We start from the raw sequence: 21,138 nt of genomic DNA on the forward strand, positions 1-21,138 counted from the left end.
GAAGCATTTACTGTGCACCAAATATATTCAGAGGGAATGAATGAAATGGATCTTTCTGGTGCAGTCCTCAAGATTTTTGCACACACTGTTTCCTCGCCTAGAAACTCGCCACGGCATTCTTCCTGGCTAGTTTCTATCTAACTTTCAGATCTTAGATCTGCACCTCAAAGGAGCCTTTCCCTCCCTATCCCCAACAAGGTGAAATTCCTACCACTGGGTTCTTTCCCCTCTTTTTTTTTTTTTCCCCTCCTCCCCGCCCTTTTTTCCTTACAGTTTGTTTTTTTTTTAAAGATTTTATTTATTTATTTGACAGAGAGAGACACGGCGAGAGAGGGAACAGAAACAGCGGGAGTGGGAGAGGGAGAAGCAGGCTTCCTGCTGAGCAAGGAGGCCTGTGCGGGGCTCAATCCCAGGATCCTGAGATCATGACTTAAGCTGAAGGCAGACGCTTAACGACTGAGCCACCCAGGCACCTCTCTTTTTCTTGAAGCAATTACAACTTTATCTTTTTTATTAACTTGTTATTTGATTTACTATCTGTATTTGTCACCAGCTCCATAAGGGAAGGAATAATTTTAACACTGTATCCCCAGTACCTATCAGCGACTGACACATTAGCAAGCTCAATAAATAGTTGAGTGAATGCATAAACTTCATTTGATTGGGCTGTGTGATCATGTAGATTAAAAACCTCACATAGAACAGAGACCTTCTGGGTCAACCAGCAAGGCTGAGAACCAATTTTTTTTTTAAGTTTAAAAAAAATTTATTTGGCAGAGACCCAGCAGGAGAGGGAACACAAGCAAGGGGAGTGGGATAGAGAAAAGCAGGCTTCCTGGTGAGCAGGGACCCCGCTGTAGGACTTGATCCCAGAACCCTGGGATCATGACCTGACCCAAAGGCAGGTGCTTAACAACTGAGCCATCCAGGTGCCCCTAGAATTAGTTTTCTTTAGCATCAATTTAATCTCTCAAGCGGAGAATTAGGAAAGAAGACCGACATTTAGCCCAAGTTCAGAATTCTATCAATTCTATAGATTGGATAATTAAAGCTGAATTATTAGGCATATCACTTTGGGTAGGTCATGTTTTACTCAAGGCATGAGATTTCCCCATATGAATCATGACATTCTAGCATTTTGCAATGATTTAAACCAGAGGGTCACCATTGAGTACCTTTCAGAATCACATGGGGAATTTAAAAAAACTATTCATAACAGCCCCATCAGGATCTTTGGGAAGGAGGTTTGTGGCATGCATATTCTAAAACAATCCTCCATCTAGGTCCAGTACCTTCTGTTGAGGCATTTGGAAACTTCCAACAATCTTCTGCTTCAGAAAATCACCCAAATCCGTCAGAGATTTCAGCATTGAAGTTGCAAACACGTTAGCTCTAACCACTTTCTTGTTCCTCTTTTTGGATTAATTTATCTGTTTCAATTCATTATTACTTCCAATCAATTCAATTCAATAACAGTTGATTTAAAAAAAAAAAACTCAAATCAATTAACATGTGTCAACCCAGGAGGACTTCCCGAAGAAGGTGAAATTCCAAACAGATTTCTCTTTTATGAACAAAGGATGCGGGGAAGATTGAGGGAGAATGTGCAAGAAAGGAACAACATTAGCAAAGGCCCACAGGAAACAGGGATCGTGGATTATAGAAGAGGAAGGGGGCTGAAGTCAGAAGAGTCGTTCTGTACAAGATGGAGCCAAAACGTGCAAGCTTTGTAGGCAGACCATACTAGGAAATTGTGAGTGTATTCTTTTTTTTTTTTTCTTTTAAGACTTTATGTATTTATTTGACAGAGAGAGACAGCGAGAGAGGGAACAGAAGGAGGGGGAGTGTGAGAGGGAGAAGCAGGCTTCCGCCGAGCAGGGAGCCCGATGCTGGGCTGGATTCCAGGACCCTGAGATCTTGACCTGAGCTGAAGGCAGACGCTTAACGACTGAGCCATCCAGGCGCCCCCCTGTGAGTGTATTCTGAGGACAGTAGAATAACGTGATATGAATTGTGAAGTCTTTCTGACTATTTTTGGGGAAATTGGAGGAGGAACCTCCAAACAGGCATGCAGAGAGGAGGCCAATGGGATGGTCTAGACAGGGCAGGGAGGATAAGGGGATGGAAAGGAAGTAGAAGTGACACCTGATGTCTGAGTTGGACAGCTGTATGGATGAGCCCGTGGCAGGGTTGAAGGCAGTGTGTGCGGGAGGGACTAAACGCCCAGAGAATTGGGTTAGCTGAGATTGACAAACAGGTACACTGAGACTTGTAAACTCGGCCTCCCAACCTCTCCAGGATTTAAGCGCCTTTCCTAAAACGTTAGGACTACCTCCGGGGCCTCCAGGGGTCGCTGTAGTCTCCACGGTCTCTCTAGGCTCACGCCTGTCGGCTCGCTGGCCGAGGCCGCCGCCGCAGGGACGGCGACATGCGCGTGCGCTCGCTGGCCGGCAGGGGGCGCGCGTGCGCAGCCGGGACCTCGGGGCGCGCGCAGGCCGGCACCGGAAGTGTGCGGTTGCCATGTAATATCCTGGCCGCGCGGGCGCGCGAGAGGCTGAGGCGGCGCCGGGACGGGCGCGGAGCTGGCGAGAGGGCGGTGGAGGCGGCGCCGACGGGGCCCGCTGAGGCGCGCGGGGTATCGGCGGCGCCCGGGAGCCTGTCGCTTGCTCGGTCCCTCCGGTTCGCTGGGTCCGGGCGGGACCCCCCACGGCGGGAGGCAGTATGTCGGTGGCGGGGCTGAAGAAGCAGTTCTACAAGGCTAGCCAGGTGAGCGGAGGCCGAAGCGGGGGGATCGAGCCCCGGGCCCCAGGCCCCAGGCTGCCCGGAGTCGGGAGCAGGCCAGGCCCGACCCTGGCTCGGGAGGGGGCCGCGGGCACCGAGGGGGCGGCGTTGGCGCGTGTCCCCCGCTGGGTGGGGAGAGCGCCGGAGGGACGGGGGTGCCTACGAAGTGGCCCAGGCCCTGCCCGCCATGTGGGCTCTGGTATCCCCCAGAAGGGTGGGCAGACCCCCTGGGAGCGGCAGAGATGCGCCCGGAGGTTGACCCGGGGCAGGGCCCCCTCCCCTCCCTCCCTCCCCTGTAAAAGGGCGGGGAGTGGGGAAAGAGCCGGGGAAGAAACACTCCTGAGGCTGTCGACACAGGACTCTTGCCAGAGAGCTCAGGGGCAGGGAGATTTGGCGTCCGGAGTAGTTCTTTAAAAACAAACAAACGAAAACCCCTTTTGATGGACCCGGTACAGAGTTGGGACGGGGTAGAGTGAAAAGTCCGTTTCCGCCTCCAGTGCCTCGGGCCTCCGGCCCCTCTCCCCAGCGGCAAGGACTGTCACGCAGGATTCACATCCCTTTCCAAAGATAGGGTACACTTTTTCCTTTACAAAACACACACACGCCGTGGTAGCATAGGCTACCCAGCCCTTTGTGCTTCGGGCTTTCCTTAAACGGTTTTGGAGATAACGCTAGAGCTGGAATTCTCTCCACCTCAGATCGCTCTCTGTTGCGGGGTGGGGTGGGGGTCCTGGGCACTGTGGGGTGGCCAGCGGCATCCCCGGCCCCACCTCCTCCATCCCAGGAGCACCCCCCACCAGCCCCACAGCACCTATATCTCCCTGCGCTACCAAATGTCCTTGGGGGAACTCCCCTTCTCCCCTTACCCCGGAGCTACTGCGCTGGAGCATAGCCCCAGAGTTTCTCTGATCTTTGTAGTGGGTTGGTGGTACTCCTGTCTTCTCGCTGGGACTGGCTGAATTTCGACCAGCTTCCTGGTGGCGGATGTGTAGATGGTTTCCAACCGGGTTTTGCTACAAATGACACCGCAGTGATGAGCCACTGACCATCTTTGCTCACAGGTGGGATCGGACTTACAGGGTAAATGCCCAGAAGGGGAATGGTGAATCCAAGAGAATAGGGTTTTAGTTGTGACAGAGAAGCATAGGTTTTTTGGAATGTCCGTGACCCATTGCTCGTGAGTCTGGTGCGAGCTGTGCGTCCGCTCTCCAGAAAACTGGGCGATGGGGGCAGTTCAGCTTAGAGTTTCAGATCCACGTCAAGTCCCAGATTCCTTGACTCCTACTGGTTCCCGCTTCTTAATCTCAGATTCAGAAGCTTAGGTGTCGAGTGCATGTGGGTAGACTCCACGGAGGAATGCGTGGCCATCCCAGGGGTGGTGTGGGCCCTGCCGGCAGACTGGGCTTTTCCCACAATTTGGAGAAGTTCAGGGGGAGGGAAGAGAAATGAGTCCACAGCAACGCAGTGGGTACCTTTTGCCCTTGGTGGAAAAAGTCCTGACCCCACCCTAGTGTTTTATCTAGGGCAAAGCCCAGACAATGGCCAACCCTTGGAGGAAGAGAAACTTAATCCAGAGGGGTTCTAGGATTATTGCTGAGAGGACAGCCCTCTGCCCCAGCAGGATAGAATTAAAGGGACCTGGCCCTGGGTTAGACCTCTCTCAGCAGACACCAGATCCCCAGGGCTTGACAAGAGAATCTGGGGATGGTGCTTACTGTCTTGGACCTTGATGACCTTGATGTAGTCCCTCCTGCAGAAGAAGCCCTCTCCTCACAACCCGCAGCTCTCAAGGCCCATGCTGGAGGCCCGTGCTGTCCCAAGCAGGCACACTCTGCTAGAGGCACTAGCTAGGCCACCAGAGCTTTATGTCTCAGGGGAAAGCAGGGTGCCCTACGTTCAGATCTGTGATAAATACCTTGGAACCTGGAAAGCACCGTGCCGCGTACGCTGCTGGTTCACATTGATTTGTGATCTCGCCATTCTTAAGCCCATCCCCAAACAAGGGCCGCAGTGGCCACGTCCTGCTCTGGGAGCTGCTGTCTTGGCCTGCCGAGCTGTGCTCTCAGGACTCATGCTGGCCGCGCTCCGTTCTCTTCCGGAATAGTTTCACAGAACCCCAGCATCTCTGTTGTTTATCTGAACGTGTCTGTCTCCTTGTGTGTCTCTTTTCTTGTACTCACTGCACCTCTCTTCATCCTCTTGTCCTCAGAGTAGGGTCGGCTGTTGAGGAGGACAAGGCCGTGGTTAATGTCTTTTGAATCCTCCCTGTATGAACCGGCAGTCTGCTTTCAGCCTCTCGTCTCATTTACCTGGCATAAGAGTAAATGCACTCCCCTTTTTTACACAAAACGATGTGGGGCCGTTTATATCTTCCTGTAGGACGCTGGTTCTCAACTAGGGCCAGTTCCACTCTCTAGGAGACATTGCAGTATCTGGAGACGATTTTGGTTGTCACAAACCTAGTTCCTATTAGTGTCTAGTGGCTGGAGGCTAGGGATGCCCCCCAGCACCCTGTAGTGCGCCGGGCAGCCCCCACAACCGAGAATTATCTGGGCCCAGATGGCCGTAGTGCTGAGGAAGAGAAACCGTGCCCTAAGATTTGTGAGAAGTGAGAATAATTACAGCAAAACAAATACAAAAACAGAAAACCAACACAACACCAACAACTCTCTCCTGGGCCGTTCTTACGACAGCTGCCTGCTTTTCTTCGTTTTCAGAACACAGATAACCACGTGTGCGCAGATGGACATGAACATACAGCTCAGCACCAGGTCGCAGGTGGTTAGAACCCCAGGGTATCTTTTGGCCTCTTGTATTTTTAAGAAGACAGAAGCGTATGCTGGGGTGACTAACCCTTCCCTTCTTCCCCCACCCTGTGCGCCCTTTCAGGGACGTTTGGCAATGTGTGAGATGGTTTTTGGTTGTCACTACTTGGGGAGAGGGCGCTACTGGCGTTGAGTGGGTAGAGGCTAGGGCTGATTGCTAAACATCCTATGGTACGCAGGACAGCCTTCCCCACAGCAAAGAATTATCCGGCCCCACATGTCCGTGGCACCGAGGTTGAGAAACAGTGCTTTGAAACAGGTTCTTGATTTCAGAGGCTTGTAGCAGTGCTGTTTCTAAATTGAGAAAAAGAAGTCGGGTGCTTGTGGGAGAGAGTGGGGCATGGAGAGGCTTGGTTTCCAGAAGCTGAGGCTGTGACGTTAATTGCAAGTTTCTGATCTCATTGATGATCCTGGTCACAAAGCAGTTATTAGTATCTGGCAGTATCCTGGCAAATTTCACCCCAGCCCACCTCTGGTGCAAACGTTCAGGTCTTGTGTAAGGTCAGTTCAGGCTCGCGTGAGACGTCTGTGAGCTTTTACTTGTTCAGAACTGGCCGCTGCCGAGGCTTGCTAAAGAGTCTGTAGAGGAAAGCGCTGGAAAGAAGAGGCGTCTGTCTGGGGCCCCAGTCCTGGTCCTCGTGTACATCTAGAACTGGGGGAGATGCTTTAATCTGAGTATTTCTGGGGGAATAAGGAGGGTCAGGGGACCCAGCTAGTGAAATCCAAACTAGGAAGTTCACTTCTCGTCGTGGTTCGATGTTAATTTCCAGGCCTAAGTTGTTCCCTGGTTTCTGATAATTCTTGTGGCCAGGCCAGATTTGAGAGTGTAACTAGGGATAGATTTGGCAGCTGCCTGGAATGCTGGCTTGACTGACTTTCTTTCTCTCTCTGTCTTCTGCCTGCCTGCCTGCCTGAAAGGAGGGAGAGAGTTTGAACTAAAAGACTGGTTCCATCAGAGCTAGGAGGAAAAGTCACCACTGCCATATCCCATAGCTTTGAAGTTCACTGGGTGCTTTCTAGGCTCTGGGTTTGTGCCTGGGAGGAGAGATCCGACTTCCTCTGAGAGGCCTGTGGTGGGCCGGGGCACCCAGTTCCCCAGCTTGTTAGAGTAAGTAATATCTGGGGGATGTGGCTGGTGTTTGGAATGTCCCCAGTTACTACCTGTTCTGACCTTTTTTTTTTTTTTTTTTTAAAGATTTTATTTATTTATTTGACATAGAGAGAGAAGCGAGAGCAAGCACAGGCAGACGGAGTGGCAGGCAGAGGCAGAGGGAGAAGCAGGCTCCCCGCCAAGCAAGGAGCCCGATGTGGGACTCGATCCCAGGACGCTGGGATCATGACCTGGGCCGAAGGCAGCCGCTTAACCAACTGAGCCACCCAGGCGTCTGACCTTTTTAAAACCTTATTGTGTTGAATCAGGCTTTTGATTCCCCAGCAAAGGGTTTGGCCTCTTAAGTAACAAACATGGGATGGTCTTAGATGCAAAAGTGTGGAACCTGCACCTCCTTCACCTGCAAGGAATAAAAGCATGGGACCTGTGTGCTGAGAACAACAGTGACCCGCTGAATTGGGTCCCTGCCCCAAGCCCTTGAGCTCAGCAGCAGTGGCTGACTTCCTGGAGACTCTCAGCAGCCCTGGGTATGGCTTTGGCTGCTGGCAATATCCATGTGTGATGGGAGCTGGGTTAAGTCCAGCTTTGCCAGAAGAACTCTCCTGACTCCGTCTGTTAGAAGACCCTTGAACTGGCCGTGTTCCTGTGGGACCCTGGACAGAGATGCTCCCGTCCTGCTCCATTGGTGGCCAGGCCCGGCTGCTTTTCCCACTCGGCTTCGGTCACCAGCCTGGTGTTCTAGGCTGAACTGTGTGAGACCACTCTCCCCCAGGGGATCCCAGGACCTCCTTGAACCCCACCACTTCCCAGGCTTGTCAGTAAAACTGGGTTCACCCGACCGCTTTCCCAGGACCCACTGTTCACAGTCCTGGAGGCGCTCTGTAGCCAAGCAGAATCGTGCTAATTCTTATTAACGAACCAGGAACAGGAGGGCACCCTGCTCTGATTCTGCTTCCGTGTCTGGCAAACGTGAGGTGGCAAGTTCCCTATGACTCAGAACGCTGTGTTTATTAATGACCTGTCAGCGTGCCTGGGTGCTCTTCTCCCTGCTTACCTGGCTCCGCGTGAGGGCAGAGCCCACAGGGTACTTAATTATAGTCGGCGTGCCACTGAATGATGGCCTGCGAGGTTAGGGATTTCGTAGTGTCTCCCTGTTCAGTCAGACAGTGGGGGCTGCCACATTGCTGAGCCCCCAGCACTTAGCGAGTGAACCGGGCATGCAGTGCTGTTGTGCGTGCACCCCCCCCCCCCGCCGCCCCCAGCCTTCCCTTTGCGAAGCCCCCTGAACCTTAGTATATGTGCGGGCCTGAGCTCACTGGTTGGCCCCTCAGGTGTCGATATGCGCTTCTGCTCGCTTTTTTCCTCAGCGGAAACACTTGGCGCTGTATCCCAGCCTACTCAGGCCTGCCCTTTGCCTCTGGCGTGTGCGTCCCAGGGCCTTTGACCCAAGGACATAGGCCAGTTCTGCCCTGGCCCATCGCATCCCTTCTCCTCCTCTTCCGTTGTGGCCGGTATTTTGAAACTGATCCAATCTGGGGAAACTTAGTTTTTAATAGGGGTCCTGCGGCCGGCTTCCTCCACAGGGTTTTGGAGGCAAGTGGGCCGCACGGTTTGGCCCTGTGGCGAGTTGCGGGGCGGTGGGCGGGGCTGGAGGAAAGTCTAGTAGTCTTCCGTTCCGGATTGCCCAGGGGGGGGGGGGGGAGGGGGGCGGGCGCGGTGGCGGGGAGATGTGTGACCTGTAGGACCTTCTCTACCCCGGGGGTTAGGGGCTCTGCAGGCCCACTGAGGCGTCTTTACCTTTGTACTCCAACCCCGATGGCTTTTCCTGCCTGGTGAGGTGTCAGGGGTGGCTTTTTTGGATTCTTTTTCAAAGCTGTCCCTGGCGAGCTGATTGGAGGGGTGTGTCAGATGCGCAGCAGCTGGTTTCTGTCTTCGCTCCTCTTTGCTCTCGCCTCTCTCCCCTCCCCGCTTCCCCCCTCCTCTCCCTTCCCCCTCCCCTTCCTCCCTGCCTTGTCCCTGTCCACCGCCCCTCCCCAGCCGCCCCCAGGGCTGAATTTGGCAGCCGCTTCGACTGAGCACTGCAGTTTGGGTACATTTCCGCTCATTTCCTGTTAGGCAGTAAGCAGGGTTCCACGAACCCAGGATCCCAGAGGACAGCTCCATCTTCCTTTTCCGCTCCGCTCCTAGAAAAAAACCTGCTGACTGGGCCCAGAGAGCCGGGTCATGTAGAGACTCCCAACCACAGCAGGAAAATGAAGTGTGATTTCCTCCCAAGGACCTGACTCAGCGTCGGTCACTGCGCAGCTGCTCAGAGTCCACACCTGGAATCGGGCGCCGCCAGTGGTGCCCACCAGTGGCCTCTCACCTGGTGCCCGAGACCATCCGCCCAGTGACCCCTGTCTTAGCAGGGCTCGCAGTCGTGGCGAGTGTCGTCCTAGCCCAACCATGCGAGGGGTCCACCGAGCGTCACAGAGGGCGCAGGCTCTTCTCCCGGGCTCGGCAGCCCTACTGGCCTTGGGCAGCCCTACTGGCCTTTGGTAGGTGAACCTCAGTTCACCTTCCACGTGTCCCTTCAGCCTCTGCTCGGCATCTCCCCAGCCCCCGGCCACTCAGAACCCCTGTCTGCCCATCTCTCCGACTCCTGCATGGCTGCCTTCCCATTCGAGGACCAAGATTGGCATCTTTGTCACTGGATCCTAAGTGTTCGTGGGCAGGGCCCTTATGGTTCTGCCACTGCTGTGTGCCCCGTTGAGCCCAGTCCCTGGCCGGTCCTGGGCACTCAGTAAGTATTGGATGGGTAGATGGACAGACGGATGTTTGCACGCTACTGAGCGGATGGTTGCGTCGTGGGCTGTGGGTGCGGAGGCCGGAGGTGTAGTGTCAGCACGCCCGGGACGGGTGGGAAGTGGGAACACCCCCCACTGACCCAGCATGCAGGACCTCCTGGAGCCCCGCCTGGTCCCAGTTTTAAATCCCACCTCTTCCCTTCACGGGTGGCGCACTCCGGTCTGACCGGTCTGCCGGCGGGCCGGGCCGCCTTGCACTGCCTTGTTCCTTGAGCCTCACCTTCCGCATCCCAACCGGGTCTCTCTGTCCACTTCCTGTGTGCCTTGTAAAGCCCTGTTTGTGTCTCCCTTTATCCTTGCCCTCGCCCGGGGCCGCCCACTGGAAAGGCTTCTCCGGGTTCCGAGCAGCTGACTGCTCTCCCGCCCACATGCCGTGTGCCAGATATTTCCGTACACCAGCGTGTGCTTCTCCCCTCATCAGACCTGAGCTCCTGATGGAGCACAGCTGCCTGGTGACTTGTGACAGGCCCAGGGCCCCCTGGGCCATCGCTTGCTGACCAAGTTGTCAGAAATGGTGGGAGTGGGGCAGTCCAGGGACAGTGGCCTCCTGCCATGTCCCTGGGGGTGGCTCCTGCTTAGGCCTAGGCAGAACCCCGGGGAAGCAGAGTGGCTGACAGCCCTCCATCAGGAACAGGCCCAGCTGGTTTAAAAATAAGAAATCAAAACTCAGAGATTGTTCCTGTGGCTTTGGGTTGGCATGAGAGTAAGTGTCTGGTTCTGTCGGTACGCTCGGGGGAGTCGCCAGCCTTCACCGGGGCCCTTAATTCACATCTTGTTCACCAGCACCCCGCTACCCCACCCTGGTTTTTCTAAAGCGCAGCAACCGGATGATGAACTTTCTGTCATTCAGGGTCTCAGCCCCAGGACTGAGCAGCAATCCACATTCTTAGGAAGCCCCGTGGGAAGGAAACTGGAAACTTCCTGCTTCTTTTTGCCCCCAAGTCTCCCTCTGGCCCCTGCCACTCACTTTCCCAGGACGAGGCCCCACAGCTGTCTGGGGGCCGAGGGGCAGACGGGCAGGCATCCGTCAGCCTGAAGGCCTTGGCCCGTCAGAGCCATGACTGTCCAGAAATGGACCCCCAGCGCCAGCCCTTCAAGGCCAGTCTGTGTAGTTCACAGGAGGGCAGCTGAGGGAGTGGGGATGGGATCTCTTCATCTCCGAGTCTAACCCGGCTGGTCTAGGGTTGACCTTTAGCTCCCGAGAGTAAGAACCCTCACTGTGGGCTAATCTCCCTCTGTTTCTGGCCTGCACAACGCAGCATTTCCCCCATCTTCGTGGAACATAGGAGCCGCTGCAGCTCCCCACTGACCGCCAAGTGTGTGGGTCAGGGCCCTGAAACGCGTGCAAGGGATGCCCCACACTGAGCTGGGCTGTGAGGAGGTCCTGGACCCCGGAATCCAGATGGCTTTGTCCCCCAGCTTTGGTATGGGACATCTTCACTGCAGAGTGATCTGAGCTGTTTGTCTCGGGGCTCCTGAGTGTCCTCTGTCCTGGCCTGCACTTCCCACAGCGGGTCCCCTGCTCTGCCCCCAGCACAGCTTCAGCTCAGGGGTCGGGGGGGGGGGCTTCTTTTGAGCGGGCTCTGGAGTCGGGCGGCAGACGCAGGATGGAAGCGTGCTCGTTCAGGAGGGTGGGGAGAAGGCCCTTCTGCTCAGTTGCCTCCGTCATGCTTCTGGAGTCCAGGAGTCTGCCAGGCTCTCCCGCAGAGCCGCAGGGTCGACCTTGCAGAGGTCACTGGGGTAGCTCCCGATGCGCTCAGCAGGCCCCGAGCCAGTCGGCGCTGGGGTGCCTGGGGTGCCGTCAAGGGTACATTGCTTCTCAGGCACCTTGGTAAGGCGGTGGCTGCTGGTATTAGCATTCCTTATCGTTAATCACGTCCTTCCGTCGTAACCATTAATCTGGGTACATTGACCCCTCCGCCCGATGTCGATAATCATTTGCTGATACCTGTTACCCAGCTGATGTCATGTGTGTCCACGTGCGGTCGCGCTGCGTCCCTGCTGCTGTTGCTGTGTCATGAAGTGGTTCAGACACAGAAAAACATACAAAGAAGGGCCACCACAGTAGCCACGCATCCACAAGGGCGTCACTAAAACCCGGGCAGGGCGTCCCAGGCAAAGCCCCGCCCTCATTTACACCTTTACCGCCGGGGCATCGGGCGGGCAGGTGCACGTGCTGTCTTCCGGCCCGCCCTCCGCCGGAGGGTGTCGCGACTGTCCGGCCTGAGCTGCTCGCCGCACTGACGTGGGTAGCTCCGGCTTCAGCGCTCCGCTGGATGGCCTTCCCTGGCGTGACCGCACCGTCCCCCACTGGTGGGCATTTATGATGTTCCCGTGTCTTTGCTCTTTCAAACTGTGTGGCAGTGAGCGCCCTCGCCGGTGTCCCCTCGGGCATGTGTCTGAGAGGTTTTCCAGACTTCGACTTCATGTAATGGAGCCGTATAGGTTTTCTGTGGCAGCAGCTGGGAAAAAAATGGTCAGTTTGCATGACCTGAAGTCCTGGGCCCAAAGCTGATGGGAGTCACGTGTCTGAACACTCATAAGGGTGATATTTCCAGTGTGCTCTGCGGTACCGCCCAGGGGCCCCGGCCAGGACACCGAGTGGGCGAGGCGGAGGCTTCCCGGCCTGGGGTTCGCTGGGGGGTGCCTGGGAGGGACACGAACCTCGGATAAAGCAGGGAGGCCTGCAGCCGCAGCCGGCACCCAGAGCCCTCTCTGCCCCGTGTCTTCCTCCCAGGATTCATTTGTGCATCAGCCTGTCAGCTCCTCAGTAGCTTAGTTTTCAGCCCTGCTCTCCGCGGGGAGGCCGCGTGTGCAGAAAGCACCTGGCATCCGGCTTTGTCGCGGAGGGTCACTTACGCTGACATACACAATCGAGGCTCCCTGGTGGGAGATGCTGCGTGTGCACGCTCCCCGGCCACTGGGATTTCTTCGTGGCCCCCAAGTCAGCGCTTGGGGCACTTAGCTGTCCTTGCAGTCCTGTGCCGAGGCGCAAACAATTCTGTCTTCCCATGTGCTTGCTCTCCCAGCTGGGGGGGAGCAAAGTGGCTCCGTGTTTGTGTTTCAGCCCAAACTGTTAACCAGGGTCCTTGCGGTATTGTTAAGTGCCACATTTTTTTGCATTTTTGTGCTTTTTGTGAGTGACTTTGCCGTGTGAAACGGCCCCAAGCCCAGAGCTGCAGGGCCGGCTCGCGTTCCCAAGTACAAGAAGACGTGTTGTTCCTTATGGAGGAAACCCGTGTGTCTGATGAACCTTGTACACGAGGGGGTTATGGCGCTGTTGGCCAAGTTCAGTGTAGATGAGTCAACATCGTGTGTTAAATACGGTGTCTTGAAACAAACGCACGTGACAACAAGGTTATGTATTGATCGGCTGTGGCCAGAGGCTTACAAGAACCTAACCCCATTGTTTCCCCTAGGAGCGGTGGGTTCATATTCAACAGCTCAGTGTTCGCGGTGACTTTCTAGAACAGGAGTGCTATAGACGGGTGGCGAGGCCCTCCCGCGGTTCCTTGTGGTGGGCAGGGGGCCTCGACCTGCTCCATGGAACCTGTCCGTGTGCTGCCTTGGCGTGGGGGCTTGCTGATGGGAGCCAGGGTGTGGACCTGGAGGTGCAGAGATCACTCGGAACTGACCCAGTGGGCCCCGTCTAGGGATCAGGGCACTTCCAGCCAGGTTCCTGTCGCCTCTGTGGTGAGAGGGAGAGGGTCGGGGAGAAGGGAGTGTGGCAGGTCTGCTTGGCTGCCTTTGAGGACAGGACGGGCCACAGCCAAGGGCTGGGGGCCCCTCTAGAAGCCAGGAGAGGCACCAAGACCCCCAGCGCCCCTAGACGGGAACGCAGCCCCGCCAACGCCTTGGACTTGGCCCGGTGAGATCCATGTCGGACTTCTCGCCTCTTTAAGATTTGTGGTTGTATCATTTTAGTGTCTGGTCGTTGCGCGTTTTGTGCTGTTTGTCACTGGGTTTGTTGTGATTGGTTTCTGCAGCCATAGGTCTGCACTGTCTGAAAGCCATGTCCTGATAACGGTTTTCAGCTCCTCTTCAAGGGTGGGTGTGTGTGCACGCGTGCTCGTGTGTCTTGTCCTCCCTTAGCTCTCGCCTCCAACTTGACGGCCCCAGTCAGCCAGAAATTAGGACTGGTTCACTTGGCCAAGTCGACTTCTGGGTCACTGTGCTGAGAGCAGGTTCCCCCCGCAAAACGGCCGTCTTCGGCCAAAGGGCTCTGTGGAGGGACTCCGGAGCTCTGCGGAAGGCACTCCCTGGTTCCTGGATCCCACCTTGGTGACTTAAAAGCTGATTGATAGGAAGTCTTCCGCCGCCATTGTTTAACCTGAATCTGAAAACCGGAGCTGTGTTCAGGTTTTATGCCAAAAACACTGTTGGTGCCGCTGCCCTCAGGGCGGCGCCTCGCAGGACACACCGCAGGAGGGTCAGCAGCTCCTGCTGACTGTGTGGAAGGAAGTTGGCAGGTCTGGAGTCCAAGGGCCCCTCTCTTCCCATCGTAGAGCCTGGAGCTCACACTAGATGTTCTTTGCTTAATGACCAGACCACCCTGTCTCTAAGAGGGACACTTCAAGACCCCTCGAGGCATTTGTTTCCATGTGAGCCCTCAGCTCCTCTGTCCTCGGCATGAATTCAGATTCCGTGTCCCCTTGTCTGTGCCTTTCTTCACATCATATCCTGTTCTCCTTTCTGCATCAGTTTATCCTTCAAAGCCAGGTTCAGGGTCATGTCCTTTGTAAACTGTCCCTGGTTCTCTCCCCACAAGGAGAAAGTGGCTTCTCCCTGTGAGTCCCTTCTATTAATCTTTTTTGTGTGTGGTTTTATTAATCCTTTTCCCCGTACTATACTTGGCATATATAATGAATTGTTGAATGAATAGGGCAACCTTTTCAAAAGGGGGAAATCTGGCCTTCTGACTTTGACCCCAAATCTTCATCCCCATCCTGACAGAGCAGATCAGCTCCGGGCAGGAGAGTGTCCCAAACACGAATGGTGACTCAGTGATTGGAACAGGGCTGATACAGTAACACAGGGTCCTGTGACCAGTGCGGCAGCGAGAAACCAGGGATGATTCCCGAGGTGATGACCCTGGATTCTGGCTTTGCATTTGAACGTGGGAGGAAGAAAGCAGAAGAGCTCACGGGGCTTTCTAAATGGGCGGCTAGAGCGAGTGCTGGAGCCTCAGGGCTGCTGGCTTGCCTTGCTGCAGTCTTTCCGCCCTCATCCAGGAGCCCAGACGCCGTGTGTCAGTGGGGTCTGTCCTTCCCGGGAACTGGAGGCGGCCCTGGGTGCTGCGAGGCGGCCCTGGGTGCTAGATCGGCATCAGGAGGTGGGGAGGGATTTGAGTGCGCTTACGGCTCCTAGCTTAAGAAGCAGCGACACCAGACATATATCATGGGGTGACAACGGAGCAGGAAGGCCACTAGGTTGGGAGGCCGGGCTCCTTTCAATGCAGAAAAGCATTGCTGAGGGGTCGGGTGAGTGGAAGCAGCAGAGTCGTCTTGGCAAATGCAGCTGCGCCTCCACCCCCAGATTGCGGGGCGGAGCTCTCATTCGCACAGCGTGAGCGCCGTAGCCAGGAGCGCGTGTGCATAACTAGGGGCGCCTGGGGGCTCCGTCGTTCAGCGTCTGCCTTTGGCTCAGGTCACGATCCCGGGTCCTGGGATGGAGTCCTGTGTGGCGCTCCGTGCTCAGCAGGGAGTCTGCTTCTCCCTCTCCCGCTCCCCCCATCCCCCAGCTCCTGCACGGGCTCTCCCGCTCTCAAACAAAGAATTGTGTATCGCAGCCGCCTGTCAACAGACATTCTTGCACCGTGAGCTTTCTGGAGTCGAGGTCCCGTTTCTGATCCCTCAGAGTTTCTGCTGCCGAAGAAGAGCTAGCGGATTAGCCTGCTGTGGGTGCAGTTTTTATCCCTGCCTGGCTCTGTGTGGGACCACGGGTCCCTCAGGAGGGCTCTCCTCCGGGAAGCCTTCCACCCCATTGTATGGGCCACATGGCGGATCCTGCTTCCGGACCTTGCCCGAGCCGCGGAACGATGCCCCAGCTGCCTGCACACAGCCCTCTGGCCGCCTTTCCTCACGTGGCCTGTCCCACCGTGACCTGCAGGCGTGCACCTATAGTCTGTGGGTTGTTTGGCTTTTTTTTTTTTTTTTTTTTTTAAGATTTTATTTATTCATTTGAGAAGTGGAGGCGCCTGGGTGGCTCTGTTGGTTAAGTGTCTGCCTTGGGTTCAGGTCATGATCCCAGAGTCCTGGGATGGAGTCCTGCCTCTGGCTCCAGGCTCAGCGGGGAATCTGCTGCTGCTTCTCTCTCTGCCGCTCTCTCTGCTGCTTCTCTGTCAAATAAATAAATAAAATCTGAGAGAGAGAGACAGCAAGGGTGTGCATGCACACGAGCAGGGAGGAGGGGCAGCAGGAGAGGGCGAAGCAGGTTCCCTGCTGAGCAGGGAGCCCGACAGGACTCCATCCCAGGACCTTGGGATCATGACCCAAGCTGAAGGCAGACGCTTAACGACTGAGCCCCCCAGGCACCCCGGTCTGTGGGTTTTAAAGCGCGCTCACCCGAGCCCGGCAGCACATCGTCCCCACCTCCCACCCTACAGCTGAAGAAACAGAGGCTCAGCAGAGTCCGCGTTCCTGCGAACAGTCGTGGCCTGGTAGGCAGAGGCGGTGTTTCTGCTGAGAGTGCCGGCCCGGCGGCTCCCGGAGGGCAGGGTGTGCGTGCCGACGTGCCAACGTGTATCTCTTTACGATCTCCACGGATATTGGTTACCCAAGCACCTGCGGGGATTCAGGCCCACGCTGCACCCCCCCCCGCCCCCCGCCGGCTCCTCATGGTGACTGCACCGCTGGCTGACGGGGCATCCTGGAGCAGGGAGATGGGACCAGGCTGTCCCAAGTGGCCTTGCTGGAATGAAGATCAACCCTGAGGGAGGGGAGGGGGCCCCTGGGAACTGCACTGGTGCATCGGCGGCCTGCGGCAGGGTCCCTGAGAACCTCCAAGTCCTGGGTTCGCCCCCAGTGCTAGGGCACAAGTGCTGATGGCTGTGTGTGTGTGTGTGTGTGTGTGTGCGCGCGCGTGCGTGTGTGTGAGCACGTGTGTGTGTGAGCGTGTGTGTGTGTGTGTGAGCGCGCGCGCACGTGCGCCTGGCCACGCATCCCGAGGAAGGACAGGCCCACCTGCCCTGGTCACTAAAGGGTGGGTGGCAGCTGGAGGGATGGGGCAGTTTGTCCCTGTGCCTACCGGGAACCACCTGCCTGACCCGGGCGGCTCCTTCCTCCTCAGCCCTGTTGGTGTCCTCATCTGTGCGGAGGCGCTGGATAGTGACTCTGAGACTAGACTCCTTCCGGCTCTGGCTTCCCGAGACCGGCTCTGCAGCCGACCCAGGCAGGTGTCGCTGGAGGGGGGCAGGGGAACAGTGGCCGGGTAGGGTGACAGAACGGTGGCACTTAGCACCTGGGCTGGGTCTGCTGTGCCGAGGGCCGCTGCTCGCCATGTGCTGTCCCGGGGTCAGCGCCTGCCCAGGAGCGTATATAGCCACACCTGAAGAAACCAGTCTTGGTGGCCGTGAGTCACCTGCCAGCCAGGCCTGCTGTCACCGCCCTGATGGGACAGGTGAGCAGTAGCGCCGGCTGACGGCACATTCCTCGGCATCCTCTCAGCGCTTCTGGCTGGAGCTGTGGCCGGGAGCTCCGCGTCGGAGCCCTGCCCACCCGGTGATGCCCGGCGCCCTGAGTGTGCGCCGCCCCGGCTCCCCACTCCCGTCTGGCGTGTTTCTGTTCAGAGGCTGTTCGCTGTCAGCCTTCCTCTCCGGCGTCCTGTCTTCCCAGTCCACAGACTGGTTGCTTTCACAGGGGTTCCTGTCACTGAGAAGTCACGCCTCTCCAGGAAGGGGCATCCTCTGAATATGAAGCAGTCTGGGACTGACTGGTCCAGATTTTGGTTTCCTTTTTTTCCCTTTCCTTTCCTCTCCTATTTGAGAGCGAGAGGGAGACAGAGACAGTGAGAGCACGCAGGCAGAGAGAGCACGAGTCAGGGGCAGAGGGGGAAGCAGGCTGCCCGCTGAGCAGGGAACCCGGTGTGGGGCTTGATGTCAGGACCCTGAGATCATGACCTGAGCGGAAGGCCATGGCTTAACCCACCGAGCCACTCAAGCACACAGATTCTGTTTTTCTTCGCAACTTTCATCAACCCTTGGCTGTCTGGTGCAGGAGCCCGCTGTGGGCAGACCTTGGGTGGAGAGCAGGGAGTTGGACTGGCTGCCTCCAGCCAGATTGCCAGCCTAACCCGAATTTCCCACATGCGGGCAACGGAAGGACGTTGGGGATACAGAGGCATGCTGCCATCCAGTCCGCTCCTGAGCCTGCTGCCCTCCCCGAGCCTCGCCGCCATGGAGTGGCGTATGAAGTCAGATCGAAGTGCTTCCTGTCGGTGATGGGGTTGCCCACTTCAGGGACACAGTCCAGTGGGAGTGAGGCGGGTGACGTCACAGAACAGAAAACACAGCCCGGGTGAGCTGGTCCCAGGTGAGGTCTGAAGGGGACAGGGACTTAAGAGAGGAGGTGCCAGTCATGTGCTGGGAGAGGTGACCACTGGCCACAGCACTCCCGTCTGGGTAAGGAGGCAGGCGATGGAGAATCAGGAGGGCTTCCTGGAAGAGGCAGCTTCTCATAAGTTAGGACTTTAGAAATGGAAGAGGTCTTAGAGACCAGAGAAAAGGCATCTGTGTTGCAAGAGGCAGGGGCCCCAGGCTTTTAGGTCAATCAGGGAATCGCCTTAGCTTGTCATGTTTGGGGTACACATGCCCCTCCTTGAGACTCTGGCCTGGGCGCCCAGCCTCTTGGGTGGTAGGCTGTGCTCACAGTGTTTGATACAGACGTTCTGTCGGTGCCTTTTGGAGGCCAGGCAGGATTTCCAAGCTGCTCTCTGGTCTCTTCCTGAACGGCTCCTCTTCTGTCAGCTCTGCCATCGCCACCAGACGAGTTTGCGGACCGCCCTTGTCGTCTCTGTGCGTGTGCAGACCCCCTCATGCTCTGCCGCCCTGACCGTGGCCTGGCCACTGGCAGCCGCTGCTCAGCGCATGCTCACTGATGTGAAGCCGGGCGGGCCTGGGGCTGTACTACATTTGTTTGTGGCTTGGGTGTTTCTTTCTGTAAGTTTTCATCTGAGGTTGACTTCCCGGTGTGGGACCTGCAGTCCTCCTGCCTCATACCCACGATGAGAAGACAGAACCCAGGAGGTCAACATATATACCCAGGCATTTTAGCCCGACCACGAGTCCCAGGGGTAATCCGTTCCTTGAGCAATTGCTAACATCTCAGTTGTTGGTAAAAACCATCTGTGTAGCCGGGGTGCCAGCTGGGATCGGGCCCAGTTCAGAGTCCCCTGGTCCGCAGGCCTCATTCCTTCCACCCGCCCTGGGAGGAGGCAGAATGAGCTCACAGCCTGAGCCCCGCGCCCGCCCTCCCCCAACCCCCGCCAAGTCTGCTGCTGCCCAGATTCCACACTTTCCCAGAGTGTGTTCTGGGCCGAGCCACAGTCAGCGGGAGGGTGAGAGAAAAGTCCCGCCCGACTCCTCCTAGGCGAGCAGGAGCACGCCGTGGGCCAGGGTCTATGTGAGGGAGACTGGTGGGCCCCGAGTGGCTCCAGGGGGCTCTGGCGTCGCACAGGGCCCTGTAGTGTTCCAGGAGCTTTGGTCTCCTGTTAGCCCTGAGCCGTCGGTATCGTGTGGAGTTCCAGAAGACTCAGGCCAAGGCCGGCCCTCAACTTTAGGTGTCAGGCATCAGGGCCAGCACAGTTCTCTCAGAGTAGTCCTGGATGGCTCTGAACTCGGGGCCTTGATCTGGCGTCCAGGAGCAAGTAAGGTCCTCCCGACCTGCTTACAGGGCCTGAGACGTGGCTCCGCACTCGCTGGTGGGAGGGCTGATGTTTGCAGCTAGCCTCTGAAAACGAGGAACAAGCCAGAGGAGTGCAGGGCCAGCCTCTGGAGTTGGGCCGGACTTAACTCTCCTGGGACTCCTGCCTGCTGTGGGCACACACACACTATGCTGCCTGGCTCCGGGCAAGGCATATCTTGGGGCCCGGTTGTCCCATTTATAAGGTAAAGATACCTACCCAGAGGCCACAGCTGGGCCAGATGGTTGCTGGAGGTCTTGGATGCCTCTGTCCCTTCTTCTTGGGGTCTCCAGGATGACAGAAGGGCCAACAAGGCATCAAGACCACAGAAGGTCATCTGTGCTGCCTGACCCCTCCTGAGCTCCTGCTCCGCTGGCTCCCCTTGGTGCCCAGGGGGTCCACTTCCTCCCCCAGATTCTGTGAGATCAACCAGGGAACTGGGGAACCATGGATGAAAGCAGGGACCAGTTCTGTTAAATGGCTTCTGCTTCCTTTTGGGGAAACTTGGCATCTTCATAGAAATCCCAGGATTGCTGATCTTTACAGTTGGGCTAGGGCCAACACTCCATTTCATGGACAAGGAAACTGGGAGGGTCCCCAGAGGAGCCCCGTCCAGGACCTTAGGCCACTGGCCCCCCACAGTGCGTGGGGAGGGTGCTCAGACCCTGGCTCCTGGCCGGACGGACCGTGAGGGGAAATCCCTGCCTGTGGCCCGTGCTGGCCAGCCTGCCCTCTCCCGCACCCTCCACGTGGAGCTGGGGCAGGAGTTCCTTGTTTACCCCATCTCCTGGGACTGCTGAGTCACGCTGCGGGGAGGAGCAAGGCGCTCCCCTCAAACCCAGAGGGCTGAGGCCGGCTCCATCACTTACAGGAACGGGGACCGAACAACAAGAAATGGCGCCTCGCAACTGCCCGTGTCTGCTCTGCCCCTCACTGTTCCTCCGCAGCATCGCGCCCTCAGATTTCTCCCCGTCTTTGGGGGACCCTGCACCTCTGTCTGTTAGGCACCCCCGGAGGCAGGAGGAGAGGCCGCCTCTCGAGCTGGCCCTTTGCAGGTGGGGAGAGGGGGAGCAAGAGTCCGCCCTTGGGTGGGCCTTGGGCCAGCCAGGCAGATGGTGTCCAGCGGACCTATGCAGCGGGCCGGGTTGGGTCAGAAAACAAGACACACGGGGTCCCCCCACCCCTGGAGCTGGCTGTCAGCCGGAGATGAATGTGGGATCCAAGGCATGTTGGCATGCGGAGTTAGGATGCGAGGTGCTCTGGAAGGCCTGGGGGAAGTTGCACCAGAGCTGAGGCCGCCTACTCCACATGGGGACTGGGCCGCGGTGGCGGACAAGGGAGCAGTCCCCGGGGCCGCAGTGCGGACAGGGTGGGAGCCCGGAGAGGGTGGCCGGCCCCGACATGACACGCGGAGGGTTCTGGACAGGAGGCGGGAGCAAGGCCCAGGGAGGGAGACCTGGGGAGAGGCTACCCGGGGTCCTGGGGAGGGCCGAGGAGAGTCTGCGCCAGGGTCGGAGCAGGCCTGGTCCGGGTGCGCGGGGGAGCTGCAGAGGCCCGCGCGGCCCTTACCGCAGATCCTGGGTTCAGTAGGCCCCGTGGGCAAGGAGTGTGACAGTGCAGAGCGGGTGGATAGACCGGGCTCTAGCAGAGTCCGTGAAGAACCTTCTTAGCCAGGAGC

The 21,138-nt window shown here is 57.3% G+C and overlaps 1 protein-coding gene across 1 annotated transcript in view; it reads left to right on the forward strand.

The window, feature by feature from the left end:
• The first annotated feature begins 2,565 nt into the window (after nt 1-2,565).
• SH3GL1 (SH3 domain containing GRB2 like 1, endophilin A2) overlaps nt 2,566-21,138 on the forward strand; it is a 30,077-nt gene continuing 11,504 nt past the window's right edge. The window contains exon 1 of the mRNA XM_044254525.1: nt 2,566-2,766. Within this exon, the coding sequence (XP_044110460.1) occupies nt 2,722-2,766 (45 nt within the window). The 5' untranslated portion in view covers nt 2,566-2,721. The remainder of the gene's footprint in view (nt 2,767-21,138) is intronic.

This window comes from Neovison vison, chromosome 6 (genome assembly GCF_020171115.1).
Source record: "Neovison vison isolate M4711 chromosome 6, ASM_NN_V1, whole genome shotgun sequence".
Classification (NCBI taxonomy): domain Eukaryota; kingdom Metazoa; phylum Chordata; class Mammalia; order Carnivora; family Mustelidae; genus Neogale; species Neogale vison.